General features: G+C 45.7%; 1 protein-coding gene across 1 annotated transcript in view; it reads right to left on the bottom strand.

The window, feature by feature from the left end:
- LOC308609629 (cAMP-dependent protein kinase catalytic subunit PRKX) overlaps positions 1-18,156 on the bottom strand; it is an 83,871-nt gene that overhangs the window by 22,422 nt on the left and 43,293 nt on the right. Inside the window, exon 3 of the mRNA XM_081223365.1 lies at positions 11,463-11,726. Coding sequence (XP_081079491.1) covers positions 11,463-11,726 — 264 coding nt within the window. The remainder of the gene's footprint in view (positions 1-11,462; positions 11,727-18,156) is intronic.

The raw sequence follows: 18,156 nt of genomic DNA, 5'->3' as shown, positions 1-18,156 counted from the left end.
GGACTGACTCAAGGGAACGACCCTCAGGAACCCACACGTCTGCTTTATGAATAAATGAGCTGGTTCTGTCCCCCCAGAGGAAACAAAAAGCGACGGCTAAGTGTCTTTTACACCTGCTCTGCAAAAGGTCTGAAGTGTTTTTGTGGGTTCGCGGTCATTTTAGTATCCATGGTGGCTTTTGGAAATCCTCAGGTTAAGGGGCTCTGGGATGTTTGGGGTTTAAACAGGGTGGACAGCTTTGGAAAGGATTTTCTCCCCAGGAGTTGAGACTTGTAAAAAAAATTAGCTTTTAGCCCCACCTAGAGGACAGCTGGCTGAAAGCAAAGAGATTCCAACCAGCCAAGCCGGATCATCTGGGAGGTTGTTTTTTATTTGGGTCATCCCTTCCCTGTGCTGCCTTAGACCTGTCTTTTTCACAACAGATAGGAGAAGCAGTCTTCTCCTTTTAAGAGAATTCTATTTGTACTTTAAAAAGCCCCAATGTTTAATTAAAACTTATAATTTGTAACATTTCTGCTGAAATATCTAAATTTTTATGCCCTATGGAAAATAAAGACTGATTTTCCTAATTTTCTCTTTATTTGTATATCTCAGTATGGAGGATTTTGCTAACAAAAATTCACCCGTGAAAAGATAAAAAAGGTACAGACTTCCAGTGGAAAGATTAAGTCCTGGGGTTGTAACATACAGTGTGGTGACTATATAGTTAATAATACTGTATTGTACATTTGAAAGTTGCTAAGAGAATAGGTGTTGAAAGTTCTCATCAAGAGTAAAAAATGGTAGCTGTGTGGTGTTGGATGTTAATTAGTTATTGGGGAAAATCATTTTATACTAGATACATATATCCAATCACTATGTTGTACCCCTGAAACTAATACAATGTTATATGCCAATTATACCTCAATTTAGAAAAAAAAAGATAAAGAGCCATCAGTGGATGATGGATACACAGCATGGGGTCCATGCACACAGTGGAATATGACTCAGCCATGAAAAGGAGTGAAGCTCTGACACAGGCTACCACGTGGATGGACCTTGAACACAGGATGCTCAGTGAGAGAAGCCAGACCCAGGAGGACGTGTATTTTATTACTCTATTTATATGACATATCCAGAATCGGCAAATCCACTGAGAAAGAAAGGAGATTAGTAGTTGTCAGGGGCGGGGTAGTGACTGGTAATGCGCAGGGGGCTTCCTTTGGTGGGGGGGATGAGAATGTTGTGGAACTAAACAGGTGTGATGGTTGTACAACCCTGTGAATGTGCTAAATGCCACTGCATTCTTCACTTTAAAATGGCTAACACAGTGGATTTTGTGTTATACGAATCTTAACAGAATTTTTTAAAGCCACATAGTTTCTCTCTGCCACACCCCAAGGATCACATATTGGGTAACCCGGTCCCTTACACCTCCTGTTGCATTTAAGGCAGCTCTGATCACCTCAGGATCCCGTTCAACAGACTCTGCTTGAGGTCTGCAACCTCTCAGGTCCCTGTGTGCTCCAGCCTGTCGGCTAGAAGAGGGAAAATTAAACTTTTAAAAACCCTGTGTCCAGGGCTTCCCTGGTGGTGCAGTGGTTGAGAGTCCACCTGCTGATGCAGGGGACGCGGGTTCGTGTCCCGGTCTGGGAAGATCCCACATGCCGCGGAGCGGCTGGGCCCGTGAGCCATGGCCACTGAGCCTGCGCGTCCAGAGCCTGTGCTCCACAACGGGAGAGGCCACAACAGTGAGAGGCCCATGTACTGAAAAAAAAAAAAAAAAAAAAAAAAAAACCTGTGTCCAAAGCATAGGAAAATAACACACTAAGGTCATGTTCACATTTTATATAACAGATCAGTAACAGTGATTAACATCCAAAAGGGCAACCATAGACTTCCCTGGCGGTCCAGTGGTTAAGGCTTTGCCTTCCAAGGCAGGGGGTGCAGGTTCCATCCCCGGTCAGGGAGCTAAGATCCCACATGCCTGGTGGCCAAAAAAACCCAAACATAAAACAGAAGCAATAGTGTAACAAATTCAATGAAGACTTCAAAAAGGGTCCACATCAAAAAAATCTTTAAAAAAAAAAAAAAAAAAGGGCAACCAAAGGAGATGCCAGGGAAAATGCTGCTGTGACACATGAGCTATGAGCTCCATCGGAGCCTTTAGCAAAAGTCTGAATGGTGACTTTCTCTTCCCAAAAGTGCAATTTAGACAGCTAGGCTGTTAAACCACAAAGAAGATCTGGAAATCGCTTGGTTCCATCCCATGTTCTTACATTGGGGAAAAGTCCAAGGCAATCAATGTCATCTGCCTGTTTTGTGTTTTTGGTGTGTGTGTGTCATCATGATATACACTAAATCCCCAGAACATATTATCATATAACTGGAAGTTGGTACCTTCACCCATTTCCCCTTCTGCTCATCCCCTGCTCCTGGCAACCACCATTCTACCCTCTGGTACTATGAGTTCAGCTGTTTTTTTAAAAAATTAAAGTATAGTTGATTCACAATGTTGTGTTACTTTCAGGTGTACAGCAAAGTGATTCAATTAAACACATTTTTTTTTCAGATTCTTTTCCATTATGGTTTATCATAGGATATTGGATATAGTTCCCTGTGCTATACAGTAGGTCCTTGTTGGTTATCTGTTTTATATATAGTAGTATGTATCTGTTAATCCCAAACTCCTAATTTATCCCTCCCCAGCCCTTTCCCCTTTGGTAATCATAAGTTTGTTTTCTAAGTCTGTGAGTCCATTTCTGTTTTGTAAATAAGATCATTTGTATTATTTATTTAGATTCTACATATAAGTGATATGATATGGTATTTGTCTTTCTCTGTCCAACTTACTTCACCTAGTATGATCATCTCTAGGTCCACCCATGTTGCTGCTAATGGCATTATTTCATTCTTTTTCATGGCTGAGTAATATTCCATTGTATATATGTACCACATCTTCTTTATCCATTCATCTGTCAATGGACACTTAGGTTGCTTCCATGTCTTGGCTATTGTAAATAGTGCTGCTATTAACACAGGGGCGCATGTATCTTCTCAAATTAGAGTTTTCATCTTTTCTGGATATATGCCCAGGAGTGGGATCTCGAATTCAGCTTTTTTAGATTCCACACGTAAGTGAGATGCTACAGTATGCGTCCTTCGGTGACTGACTTATCTCACTTTCATGCCCCCAAGGTCCAACCATGTTGTCCCAAATGGCAAGATTTCCTTCTTTTTTATGGCTGAATAATATTCCATTTTATACACATCTCCTATCTTCTTTATCTACAAGCCAAGAAACACGTGAGGCTACCAAAAGCTAGGAGAGGGGCACAGAACAGATGGTTTTCTAGAGCCTTTACAAGGAACATTGCCCTGGCAACACCTTGATTTCCTACGCTGGCCCCCAGAACTGTGAGGCTGTAACATTCTGTTGGGTTAAACCCCTTAGTTTGTGGTACTTTGTTATGGTGGTCCCAGAAGCCAAACACCCACCCCATGTGGGCCATATCACATCAGCCCTCACCCAGTTCACCTCCGCTTCTAAAGCACCTGGGGTTTTCACACTGCACACCGGGTATTATAACTTGTGCTATGTGACGGGCTACAAGCTAAATGATGGCCAGGGAAACACAACATTTGGAAACACAGCTTTGGAGGTCCAGAACATTGTCATAATGATGTCCATGTTTATCTCTTTAAACAGGCTGACCACCCAGTTGCCCCCTCAGGCTTGGAGAGATGACATCATGTCACGTAGACAAGCAGCTACAGCTCAGAAAGGGGGTGCGATGGGGTTTCCGTGAGGAAGAACTTCAGGTTCTCCTTGTGACTTTGCCCTGGGATCGGCGAGAGGAAAGAGTCAAAAGTGCAGAGGTGACCACTTCACCCCGTGCAGATGGCTACTATCAAAAAACCAGAAAACAAGTGGTGACGGGGATGTGGAGAGAAGGGAACACTCCTGCACTGTAGGTGGGAATGTAAAATGCTGCAGCCACTACGAAGAACAGGATGGAGGGTCCTCAAAAAGCTAAAAATAGAATCACCGTTATGATCCAGCAATCCCACTCCTGGGCATACACCCACGAGACATGAAAGCAGGGTCTTGAAGAGATATTTGTACACGTGGGTTCGTAACAGCACTGTTCACAACAGCCACAAGGGAGAAGCAACCTAAGTGTCCCTCATGGATGAATAAACAAAATGTAATATATCCAGACTGTGGAATATTATTCAGCCTTGAAAAGGGAACCCTGACACCTGCTACAACATGGAAGAACCCTGAAGACATTATGCTCAGTGAAAAGGAAAAGCACCTAATGATGCCACTTACATGAGGCCCCAGAGGAGTCATACTCATAGAGACAGAAAGTAGATGGTGGGTCCAGGGGCTGCGGGTGAGGAAGCAGGGGAGCTGGCCCATTTTAACGGGGACAGAGTTTCACTTCTGCAAGAAGAAGAGAGTCCTGGAGATGGATGGCGGGGACGGCTGTACCACGTGCTGAATGTAATTAATACACTGAATTTTATGCTTAAAATGGGTTAAGATGGTATCTTGGATGCTATCTATATTTTGCCCCAATTAAAACTGTATAAAGTGCAGAGACCCAAGAGGCTAAGAAAGGAGGGTGTCCCCATGGGCAGGAGATCCAGGAACAGGTGTCTGATACCCAGAGTCAAGGTAAGGTAGCCAGGACCTCGGCAGAAGCTGGACCAAGGGCGGGTTTGGAAAGGATCCGGGACCAGTAAGTCCAGACAGAGCCGTGTGGGAGCCACATCCAGCTGGCACGCTTCCGCCAAGGAGCATGTCGCTGGGGCAGCCACTTAAAAACTCTGGGCTGCAGCCCAGGTCCAGACCACGTGTGCCCGGGTTGCCTAGTGTCGCCGTTGTGTCTGGCACCTGTCTGTAGACAGGTAAAAAGGAACGGCATCTTAGGAGGGAGAAAATATCCTTTGCAAGGAACTCCTCCAACAAGAGATGCAATGATGAAGCATTGATAGAAGAAACCCCTATCTTGCAGGTTTAATGTAAAGAAAGTAACAGTGCCTGCTCACTGATATGTATGTCCACTCTCTCTGTTTCTCTGCCCATCATCGAGCTCACGCTGACCCTGCTGTGTAAGCAGTGCATCTGGTCCGAGCCCTCCCCAGGTCCACTGGAGTGTTGGGGGTCTTGGGCTCTCTACAGGAACCCACCCAAAGGTGCTCTTGGGTCCCTGCTTCCCTCCTCCATGACACCTCTCCATTCCCGATCTCTGATTCTTTCTTCACACGACAGACTCTTTCCCATTTCCCTAGAACCCCTGGTGATACAAAGTACCATTCCAATTTCAAATCCTATGGAAGGAACGGAGGGTCACATTACATTGGCGCAGACAGAGACTGTATGGTCTGGTAACCAGCCAGGAATTCGGGTGCAACAGGTGGCCGTAAGTTCAAGGAAGGAAAGGAGATGGGAGACGTGGGTTCTTCCCACACGGAGTCGAGCGGGAAGGGGCTCACACTCCCTGCTGGGCTTTTTCAAGTGACGTCCCGTCAGGGTGCCCAGAACTACCTGGCGGTCCAGCTAGGAGTTTCTTGTCCCCAAGACTTAAGCTTAGGAGCATCTTTCTTCCCGTCACACCCAGCTGAGCCAACTCAAAGTCTGCCCTTGTTGCTTTGGCTCATGAAATTCTTTAATTCTGCTGAACGACCCAGGTACTGGCCCGTTAATGCTGTATTCCCAGGTGGGGCACATCCATGGTTGCCTGAATCTAGCTGGAAGCCTGGCGCTTAGCGGATGTCCTCACCAGGTGGAGGTGGGTGCAGATAATTGTATCTGTGTTAGGTGTGGTGTCTCCGCTTACATGTGGAAAGGTGAGTCTCTTCCTGGCTTCATCCTGGGGGTATGGGGCACAGATCGAAGGCCGTATGACTTTCCAGTTTCTCAGTAAACTCAGGTAGCCTGACCCCCTCATTCAAGTAAAAGCTTTCTCCAAAAAGCCCCCAGGCTTCTTGGATGTAGAGAGGCAAAAACTGCTAGAAAGAGCTTCAGACTGCAGTAAACATTCTTAAAGCCTTAGTTTCAAACAGTACTGCAGTTCCCTAAAAAGTTAAAGAGAATTTCCCTAAGTCCCAGAAACTTCAGTCCTTGGTTAATGCCCCCAAAGAATTGAAAGCAGGGGCTCTAACAAACATTTATACACCCAGGTTCATAGCAGACGATTACTGCAAGGAGGAAGCAGTCTTCTCCTTTTAAGAGAATTCTCTTTATATTTAAAAAAAGCTTCCTGCAAAAAGCTCCCATGCTTCTTGGATGTAGAGAGTCATAAATTACTAGAAAGAACCTCATACTGCAGTAAATATGCTAAGACAAGACAGACAGTGGGGGATGTTATTGGGAGAGTGCTGGTCCAGGCTGTGAATTATCGATGCCCCGGTCTTATCATTTCTGCTCACTTGGCTCTTGAAGAGAGGGCAAAGTGACACCCGCCGTTCTCAGTTTTCTCACTGTTATCAGGTCCACCACAATTGGGGGTGGAAGACTGTTATCCAAGTATGCTCTGTAAAATACATGTCCAATTGCTCATGTGTTCCGACTCCCCCACTGCCTTCCATGGCATCCCCACTGAGTTGAATTGTGTTCCCCTCCCAAAAGTCCTAGACTCCGGTACCTGTGAATGTATTTGGAAATAGGGTCTTGCAGATGTAATCCGGTTAAGACTGGGACTAATCTAATGACTCGTGTCCTTAAAAGAAGAGGAAGAGAGAGAGATCTCTCTACTGTATTAGAAGGAGGCCATCTACAAGCCAGGAAGACAGCCTCACCAGGAACCAAATCAGCCAGCATCCTGGTCACGGACTTCCAGAACTGGGAGAAATACATTTCTTATAAGGTCACCAATCCTATGGGATTAGGACCCCACTGTCATGACATCATTTGACCTTAATTACTTCTTAACAACATGATCTCCAAATACAGCCACAATGGGGGTTGGAGCTTCAAGACATGAATTTTGGAGGAACACAAGTTCAGTCCAGAGCAATGGTGGTGATCATGAAGGTGATGGTGATGATGGTGATGGTGGTGATGAAGGTGATAATTATGGAGATGATGATGATGGTCATTACAACGTTGATGTTGATGATGGCGATTGTGATAATGGCGATAATGATGGTGATGATGATGATGGTGATGATGGTGATGATGATAGTGGTGATGGTGATGATGATGGTGATGATGGTGCTGATGGTGGTGACGATGGTGGTGATGGTGATGAAGGTGATAACTATGGAGATGATGATGATGATGACAGTGCTGGCGATGTTGGTAACGATGATGAGGTGAGGGTGGGCATGATAAAGTCAGAACCACCTATTGTCTACTCAATGATTACTACATGAGAGGAACCGTTCTTAGGAAATACTTTCCAATGAGCAGACCCATCCATCGTTACCAATCACCCTACAGGGTACGAACAATTCTCTCTCCACAGAGGAGCAAAACCAAGGCACACGGGTGGTAACAACATACAACATACTCAATCTCACCAGCTGGAGAGTGGCAGACACAGGGGTCCAGCAGAGGCAAGTGGTCCCCATATCCACTCTTCATTCCTAACTGCCCCTCTGAGGTGCTTCCGTTAACAGAGGCTCTTGGTAAGGGAAATAAATTTAACCTGGAAGCCCTAAGGTACTACCGCTTGGCTATTGTGGGGATGCACGCAAACCACCTTACCTCTCAGGGCCTCAGATTTCTCAGGTGTAAAATGATGACGGTTGGCCAAACTTACCACCGAGTGAATTTGTGAAACATTTTATTGGTGGTTTGTTTGCATCAGGGCTTCCAAATAAAATGATTAAAAAAACCCCAAAAAACTACCAGGTGGACTATATACCACATGTTACCAATAGGGGGCAGCACCAATGCCATAAAACCAATTTTTAAAACTATATAAAGTCTTCACACTCTTCTACGTAAAACCATCCCGTTTTATTCTTAGCCATTCAATAGATGAAATTCTACAGGGGAAAATCAGATTGCATTTAATAGCATCCTAGAACGGAATTGGGTCATTTGTAGAGAGATGGATGGACCTAGAGACTTTCATACAGAGTGAAGTAAGTCAGAAAAACAAACATCGTATATTAATGCATATATGTGGAACCTAGAAAACTGGTACAGATGAACTTACCTGCAAGGCAGAAATAGAGACAAAGACGTAGAGAACAAATGTATGGATACCAAGGGGGGAAAAGGGGGTGGGTGGGATGAATTGGGAGACTGGGATTGACATATATACACTATTGATACTATGTATAAAATAGATAACTAATGAGAACCTGCTGTATAGCACAGGGAACTCTACTCAGCACTGTGGTGACCTAAATGGGGAGGAAATCCAAAAATGAGGGGATATAGGTGTATGTATAGCTGATACATTTTGCTGTACAGCAGAAACTAACACAACACTTTAAAGCAGCAACCATACTGCAATAAAAATTAATTAAAAAAATAACTGCATGATAAAAGCGATCCTAGGATAGCCCCTCTCTAAAAACCATCAGAGATGAATCATTTAGTGTAAAACAGCTTCCAAATCATTTCCCACAAATGGGGCTGTTTCTACGATGTGAGGGACACAGGTATCATGTGAACCAACCCTATCTCATCACGGAACAGGACGCTATGGGTGTATTTTCCAGGTCTGCTTCCCAAGATGGGAGCTACTGGCTGCATGTGGCATCTGAGCACTTTTAAAAGTACAGAGGTACTGAAATCCTAATCTAATTTTAATTAACTGGAACATTCAATTTAACAACCCATACTCGAGGCAGCGACTGAAAAACTTTTTAACTATTTCTGGAGAGCTTGGTCACGTGAATCTACTTTCTTTCCAGCTGTTAAGTGTTACACGGACGCTAAATACAGATCAAGTGTTTCTGATGAACATTTAGCACCCTCCTTGTGATGCACGCACCAAAGAACAAAAGGCACGTGGAATTTCAAAACCTCAGTAGCAAAAATTCACGTAAAGTCTCTCGGTGCTGATACTTATGATACGTTGAAGCGATCCTATTTGGGAGATACTGAATTAAATCGACTTTATGAACAAAATAATCTATACCTGTTTTACCTTTAAAAACATGGCTACTTAAAAATGTGAAATAATACACGAGGTCTGCGTTGGACTTGTATTGGACAGCACTGCTCTAGACAGAAATTTTAGGAACTTAAATTACTAAAATTGTCCGGAGGAACAAAACATACATCTTTGTCCCTGGAAATGAAGTGCTGTAATGACAGCCGGTATTATCAGCAGCTGTGACGGTATCAGAAAAAGTAGAGTCCACACAGGCATAAAGAACAGACTGGTGGTTGCCAAGCGGGAGGGGTGTGGGGGAGGGATGGATTGGGAGGTTGGGGTGAGCAGATGCAGCCTCGTATGTATAGGATGGATAGACAACAAGGTCCTACTGCAGAGCACAGGGAACTCTATTCAATCTCCTGTGATAAACCATCATGGAAAAGAGTATGAAAAAGAATGCATATACATGTAGAACCGGAATCACTTTGCTGCACAGCAGAAATAAACACAACATTGTACATCAACTATACTTCCATAAAACAAATTTTTGAAAAAAGAAAGAAAAAGTAGAGTCCATTGTGTCTCCCCCTCTGTCTGGGTGTCTCTACTCAATGCCTAATTGTATCAGCTGATGGGGTGGGCAGCTGGGGACACAGGGAAAAAAGCTTACGTTTTATTAGAGGATTACAAAACAACAATAGAACAAAAACCACAGCAAAATCACCCAAAACCAAAACAAACCAAAAACCTAGAAAACAAATGTGTGATGTAAAGGATGAGAGACTGCCAACATAGACAATAAGAAAGTTCTATTTCCCCCCTAACCCTGCCCCTGGCCCCAGCTTTAGCCACTTGGGGTCTTACTCCTTTCTTTGGCATAAAAATCTAGAATTGAACTCAAAACCATACCTTTAGACCCCGAGAGAAGCCCCCAGTGCTTCATGTAAGGGGTGCTCCTCACTTAACTGCATGGGATTTAAAATACTAACGGTTAACGCTTTTATTCTCTACATCATAGGCAGCGTTGTTCCCCGTAGAAAGAGCGTGCTGTTTATATACTAAAAGAGTCGTGAAAACGCAACACATACGGCTTTGCAAGTACATCAGCCTTACTTATCCTGCATGTTGTCCTTTCCTAAGCTCTAAATTATAGGACGATACACATTCATTATCAACACTTCTCCCCAGGTAAACCGAGCATTCAGGATCCTTGGGGCGAATTCATCCAAAAGGTATTTTATATGGAATTATGTAAGATTTTATTTTATTTTATTCTTCTTCATGACATCAACTTTTCGGTGCTAACAATGTTTCTCAGAATATTTGCCCCAGTAATCCCACTTTTGGAAATCTATACTATAGCATTCATCTCAAGCACGTATTTATAAAGAGTGCATGTACTGCACCTGTATTGACACAGGAGGACAGTCACACTCATCAGGCATGTGCTCAGCCAAAGGACTCTTATGGTGTTTTGCTGTTATAAGAAATGAAAAGATATGTTTAAAAAAAGATCCGACATAAAAGACGATGTCAACATGTTTAAAGGCATAATCCTTCCTGCTCAAAGGTGGTGGATTAAAGGAATTCAGCTCTGCGCTCTCCCGAAAAGACAATGAAGAATGATGGGAGGAAACTGTACAACAGGTGATCCACCAGGACTAAGAAGGAACCAGGTGACAAGAGCAGCAGCAGCTTGGAAGGTACCCAGGAGATGAAGCTCTGTCTGAGCAGAGCTGAGGGGAAAATGGAAGGGAGAGTGCGGGGAGAAAGCTCCTGGACTCCACGTATGTGCATGGAACATTCGATAAAAAGGAAAGCTAACTTGAGAGCTATGCCCTCACACCTGTCGAATGGCTCTTATCAGAAAGACAAGCTGTAACATGAGTTGGTGAGGGTGTGGAGAAAAGGGAACGCACGTGCACTGCTGGTGGGAATGTAAACTGGTGCAGCCACTATGGAGAACAGGATGGAGGTTCCTCAAAAAACTAAACATAGAGCTACCCTGTGATCCAGCAATCCCACTCCTGGGTATATATCTGGAGAAAACTCTAATTCGAAAAGGTACAAGCACCCCAATGTTCACTGCAGCACTGTTTACAATAGCCAGGACATGGAAGCAACCTCAGTGTCCATCGACAGATGAATGGATAAAGAAGATGCGGCACATATATACAATGGAATATTACTCAGCCATAAACATGAATGAAATCATGCCATCTGCAGCACCATGGATGGACCTGGAGATTGTCATACTGAGTGAAGTGAGTCAGACAGAGAAAGACAGATACCATACGATGTCACTTCTATGTGGAATCTAAAGTAAAAGGAAGTCACAGCGCAGAGGACACAGAGCATGCTGCCAGAGGCAGGGGGCGGGACGATGGGAAAACGGGGGAAATGTGCACTTACTTGTCCACCAGTTTCTTGGCGAACCCGAAATCAGTGAGCTTGATGTGACCGTCTCTATCCAGCAGGATGTTCTCTGGCTTCAGGTCCCTGTAAACGATCTCTTTGGAGTGCAGGTACTCGAGGGCACAGACGATCTCTGCGGCATAGAAGAGCCCAGTGGAGCTGGAGAAGCGGCCCTGGTTGCGCAGGTAGCTGAAGAGCTCACCACCCGGCACAAACTCCATCAGCATGTACAGGAAGCGGTCATCGTGCCCCGTCCAGAACCTGCGGGACCAGAGGGGGAGTGAGGGCTGCGCCTCGGATGGACAGAAAGGGACGGGGACGGACGGATGCTGAGATGGCCCTTAGATGGAGGTCGTGTTACATGAACAGGTCATGTTAAGATATATCTCTAGGTAAGACATGATCATACTAAGTGAAGTAAGTAAGACAGAGAAAGACAAATACCATATGATATCGCTTACATGTGGAATCTAAAATGAGACACAAATGAACTTACCTACAAAACAGAAACAGACTCACAGACACAGAGAACAGACTGGTGGTTGCCAAGGGGGAGGAGGGTGGGGGAGGGAGGAATTGGGAGTTTGGGGTCAGCAGATGCAAACTAGTATATAGAGAATGGATAAACAACAAGGTCCTACTGTAGAGCACAGGGAACTCTATTCACTCTCCTGCGATAAACCATATGGAAAAGAATATGATAAAGAATGCATTCATACGTATAAGGGAATCACTTTGCTGTGCAGCAGAAATTAACACGACATTGTAAATCAACTATACTTCAATTAAATCTCTAAAAAAAAAAGATATATCTCTAGGTCCATGTTAGGATACTCATATACATGAACAGATGCAAGACATGTGTGGACACATATTAAGATTTGGTAGAGATCGATGTTAAGATATGTCTATAGGTATTAGAACAGAAAAACCAACACATACACAAATGATTACTTTGTAAGTCATCTTACAAAGATTACTTTGTAAGAAAAGATCCCTAGGTAGATGTTAAGATACTCATACAGATGGACTGATGCCCACATCTGTGTGTGGGGCAATGCTAAGATTTGGTAGAGAGCGATGTTATTGGTACAGATACATGTTAAGACATGGCATAGACATGTCACGTCATGTGTATACATACACGTTAAGATCGATCTCTAGGTGGATGTTAAGATACTCATATAGGTGAACAGATGTCGAGATATGTGTGTGGACCCATGTTAAGGTTTGGCAGAGATCCATGTTATGGGTACAGGTACTCATTCGATGTGCTAAGATATGGCACAGATGATGTTATCTTACGTGTACAGACACACGCTTAGACACGTATAGGTAGACGTTAAGATTCAGGTACACACAGATGTTAGGATACAGGGGGACACAATGCTGACGGATGGCTATCCTGTCGATGTGCAAAGGTCTCAGAAGGGCCAAGAGTAAATACCAACTTCTGATGATAAACTGGTGAACAGCTTGTTATGGGCTGAAATGTGTCCCCAACCCCCAAATTCATATGTTAGGTCCTCACCCCAGGACCTCAGGAGGTGATTCGATTAGGAAATATGGTCTTTAAAGAGGGGATGAAGGTACAGTGAGGTCACTAGGGTGGGCCCTGATCCCATAGGACAGGTGTCCCTATAAGAAGAGGAGATCAGGACACAGACACACAGAGAGGGATGACCCTCGGAGGACACAGGGAGGAGACGGCCGTCTACACGGTCTCAAAGGGCACCCACAAGGCCAACATCCTGACCTCAGACTTCCAACCTCCCCAAACATGCGCTAATAAATCTGCTGCTCCAGCCGTGCCATCTGGGGCGTTTCTCTCACAGCCCGTGCAGACTCACACGGGGTGGGCACACCTCAGGGATCACACCTGGTTCAGTGCCCCCAGGGTTGTCATCAAGGCTGCAAACTTCCAGTCCATTCACGATGGTCTCCCAGACACCTGCTGGGAAAGGTGGCCATGAACAAAACCCCAAAGTAAGAGATTTCTCAGCAACGACGGGTAGGAGATGTCCCCAGAGAGTCAGAAGAGACACATCATCCTTAGAAAGGCGCTGATCGGCTCTATTAATGGAAGAAAAGGCAGCAGCGAGAAACTGAGGAGAAAAGAAGAATATGGATGCAAGAAGAAGACAGAGTCCTGAATGAATTTTAGAGGTCATGGCAAAGAGGAAAAGCAACAACTACATCCGGGGGAGATAAGCACTGATGGAGAAGAAAGTTTGCCTGTAAAGGAGATGTAGCTATGTATGGCTGATTCACTTTGTGATACAGCAGAAACTAACACACCATTGTAAAGCAATTATACTCCAATAAAGATGTTTAAAAAAAAAGATGTAGAAAAAAAGTGAAACGCTCTTTGGAAGTAAGGGCTCTGTTTTTGAGTGGATTTAGGACACAGAAGCGTGACTGATGCACAAGCATATAAAGGTCCCCCTGCAGGATCGGGATACACAGAGGATGATGTGAAACAACGTGCCAAGGGTGCCTGATCCCCGAGCCCCCAGCCCGGGCGTCTTCTCTGCTCAGGACACTGTGCTCCCCTCCAAGGCTGACCCCAAAGAGCTGCATCCATCTGGGCTTCCACGAAAACAAAGGATGCTCGGAGCACCCGGCATCCCTGGGGGAGGATGCTCAGGGCATCAGCCACCAGATGGTCTTGCCTGCTGGGATAGGCTGTTCCAATAAAATAAAGAAAAATACAGGCACACCTCGTTACAGTGTGCTTTGCACACACCGCGTTTTTAACAAATGCAAGGTCTGTGACAACCCTGTTCCGCGAGCAACTCTATGGGCACCATTTTTGCAACAGCATTTGCTCACTTTGGGTGTCTGGGTCCCCTTTTGGTAATTCTCGTGATACTTCAAACCTTTTCGTTATTGTGGCGATCTGTGATTTTGGATGTTTCTATTGCAAAAAAGCAAGTCACGGAAGGCTCAGAGGATGGTGAGCAATTTTTTACCAATAAAGTGTTTTTCACTATGGCACCCACATTGCTTTTTTTAGACATAATGGTACTGCACACTTAACAGACTACAGTCCAGAGTAAACATAACTTTTAGATGCGCTGGGAAACCAAAAACTTCGTGTGACTCGCTTTACGGAGATATTTGCTTTACTGTTGTGCTCTGGAACAGAACCCACCGTTATCTCTGAGATCTGCCTGAAATAAACCGTATCAATATATACACAAAGCATTGGAGGAGATAGTTTGCAACGACCCAAAAACTAGCTGGAAGGAAAACCACAAAGCAATAACCAAGTGTGGCAGTGGTCAGGAAGGTATAAGTTTATGCAATAAATAAAAAGATGGGGGACTTCCCAGGCGGTCCAGTGGTCAGGACTTGGCGCTTTCACTGCTGAGGGCACGGATTCAATTCCTGATTGGGGAACTAAGATCCCCGTAAGCCTTGCGGTGCCTGGGGTCAAATTTGAAAAACAAAACAAAAACTATGGGCTGCAGAGAGGAAAAATGCCCCCCGTGGTAGATGTGAAGAACCTTTCTATGCCCAAGGGAAGCCTTTTAAAAACAACAAAGGACAACACACTCTTCTGATGTTCAAATGAAGGGCTGTTTTGTTAAGCAGTGTGGTTTATATGTCTTCGCACAATATGGGGCACGCGTTACAAAAGGGTTTCTCTACATGCGCGTTTACACGTGCAGACTCTTTGCACGACGGGCGCAGGTGGGGGATGACGGCTACCCTCCGATAGGGTTGCTATACGTGCCATTCTTTCTCGGTGTTGCTCGTTGATTTCTGTCTCTCGGAGTCAGAGACGGCCCGGGATCCTGTCTGTAAGAAGCACGGTGGCAGCCACGTCTAGGCGTTGCTTTTCCGCCAGTTCCTGAGAGCCCCGCGTCTCTGTCCTGTTCCCCTTCTCACATCTGACAGCCCAAAGGCTCAAGATTTGCAGTGTTGAGACTTGAGGGAACACAGGACGCAGAAAGAGAGCTTTGGGGTTGTGGGTTGTGGCTATTGCTACTGAGTGAAACACAACTTTGCCCCCCCAAAGTATCTCTTTAGCACGCGGATTATTTCGAGCTGAAATCAAGGCCCAAAGACTCAAAAAAGAAACTTTGACCTTCTCGCTAATAGCCTAAAAGAATTTAGATGGAGGAGCTGTTCCTGGGACCACTATCCTCACCAGAGATGTCTGCCCGTGGTATGGGCCACCCGTGGTGGGGAAACAGCAGGGCCTGGAGATCAGGGTCCACCCTGTGTCCCATTGCCTCTGCAGGCTCAGCAAACACTTGTTTACCAACCTTTTTCTTTTCCGTTTCCATGTCAACGGCCCTCCTCCCCTTTGAAGTCCCAAGCCACTACCCCAACAGGCTGTTTCGTCTTTAGCTGAAGAGGATAGCATTTCTGATGAGGGTTTGGACCATTTTTGTGAGTGACTCTGTTTTCCTGGGTCTCTCCCGTGTGTCCAGGGGATTCAACTTTTGTGTAACTTTCTCCTGTTCACCTGTCTCACGTCCATTTCATTCTTAGACCAGCCAGAAGAGCCTAGAAGGATAAGGAAAATGTCTTCCTCCCCGACAGGGCTTTCTGGAGAAATTGTCTGAACAGACGCCCATCTTCCTTCCATCATTTAAAATCGAGATGAGTCGTTATCTTTGGGCCGCCCGCCCTCCTTCTCCGGTCCACATACCAACGTGTATGGCACGGACGTTCCGTGCCGTGAAGCTTGAATAGAAGCGCACGGTATCCCAAACGCACGACAGCCTTGCTGTGTTTTGTGGGCGAGCTTAGAACCCAGCAAGGGCTTTGCGGTTCTGATGGGGAAATGTGTTCTAGGGCAGGGGTCCCCAGCCCCCAGGCCACGGTACTGGTCCGCATCCTGTTAGGAACCGGGCCGCACAGCAGGAGGTGAGCTGCCGCTCCCCACCACTCCCCATCGCTCGCATTACCACCTGAAGCCCACCATACACACACACCTTCCGCGGAAAAACTGTCTTCCACAAAACCGGTCCCCGGGGCCCAAAAGCTTGGGGACCGCTGTTCTAGGATCCTGATACCTGACCGGTGAACTTGTACACTGAACCTCTACGTAAACTGGTGACTTGCTGAATTTCTCTGGGGCAAGGCGGGTGGCCAATCTAGCTAGAACCCATGTGGAAAGCCCTGGTATTCTGGGATTTCGAGGCCAAACTGAGCCCTTAAGAAGACGTGAAACAGTCAATAATATCTAAGCAAGGGCACTGTCTTCTACAGCTGTGAATTGGGTTGAAAAGGTAGGAGAAATATATATAAGCCTATCTCTCCTCTGATCCAATGCACAAACACGTGCGTGTACACACACACACCTGGAAGTCATCAGTGAGCTGCTAGGCAACTCATTCTTTGCGTATCTTCTGTAACTGCTCCCACAGACCCACCATCAGGATAAGAAACTGCCCTGACGTATTCTCAACTCTGGAAAACAATGCGTCACGAGGTTCCAAGGCAAACTCATCTCAAGTCTCAGGAGCATCAGATAATGAACAATGCGGGGAGGTGAGCACGGGACCCAGGTGGGGTTAGCAGCAAGGAATGAGGTAACTGTCAGGGCTGAGCAAGTGAGTGGAGTGCGTCAGTCCCGAAAAACAGCGTGGCTGGACACCAGGTGATTCGGGACGGAGGCCGGGGTCACAGTCTCTCTTTCCGTCACCTGGGCTCCAGGGGAATTGCAACTTCATCCACGGGTAGGTCGACCGATACAGGAAGCAAATGAGGGTGACGTGTCTATTATCCGGCTCAATTCCTCACACGTCAAGCCGTTCTCGGATACCAGCTGGGTGTCCTAGAATTCAACTCAGCTCTGGTACTATGCCCCCAGAGTTAGCATCAGACCCCACAGGGTAAGGGCTCCGTCCCACAAGACCCCAACGGCCAGTCCAGGGGGTCACCTGTGCTTCTGACCGACCGGCTGCAGGTGCAAGGTTGCCACGACCTCTCCTTGGGTTTCATCTGCTAGAACGGCTCACAGAAGTCGGAGGAACATTTACGCACTAGATCACCGGTTTATTGTAAGAGGAGCTAACTCAGGAACAGCCAGATGGGACCGATGCAGAGGGTGAGATGTGGGGAGGGGGCAGGGGACCCCGACACCCTCTCCAGGCTGCACTCTCCCCAAATCTCTACCTGTTCACCAACACAGAAGCTCTCTGAACGCTACCTTTTTGGGGTTTTATAGAGGCTTCATTACATAGGTCTGATGAACTTGCTGGCCATTGGGAAGTGACCTCAACCTCCAGCCCCCCTCCGCTTCCCAAGGTCAGGGTGGGACTGACAGTTCCAACCCGCTAATGGTTGGTTCCCCTGGTAACCAGCCCCCAGCCACAGGTGACCCGGGGGCTTTCCAAGAGCCACCACTTTAACCTAACAAAAGACACCTTTATGGCTCTGGACACTTAGGAAATTTCAAGGGTTTTAGGAACTCCGTGCCAGGAACTGAGAAGACGACCAAATAAATATTTCTTACAATAAATCACTGTATCACAATCTCAAATGTCACAAACAAGGGATAGAGTGGGGAGAACTATATCGACCGATAAAGACGGATGAAGATGTTTGTTCCACAAATATCTAATGAAATCAAACAAAACTTCAACCAACCATCATACCTAAGAAAGCCACTGTATATTAAGCGGATAAGTCATTTTCACCTATGTAGATCACATGCAGAAGTGATCCGTCA

This window comes from Mesoplodon bidens (assembly GCF_964165515.1).
Source record: "Mesoplodon bidens genome assembly, chromosome: Y".
Lineage (NCBI taxonomy): Eukaryota > Metazoa > Chordata > Mammalia > Artiodactyla > Ziphiidae > Mesoplodon > Mesoplodon bidens.
The sequence above is the reverse complement of the archived record's forward strand: the minus strand, read 5'-3'. Positions and strand labels throughout refer to the sequence as shown.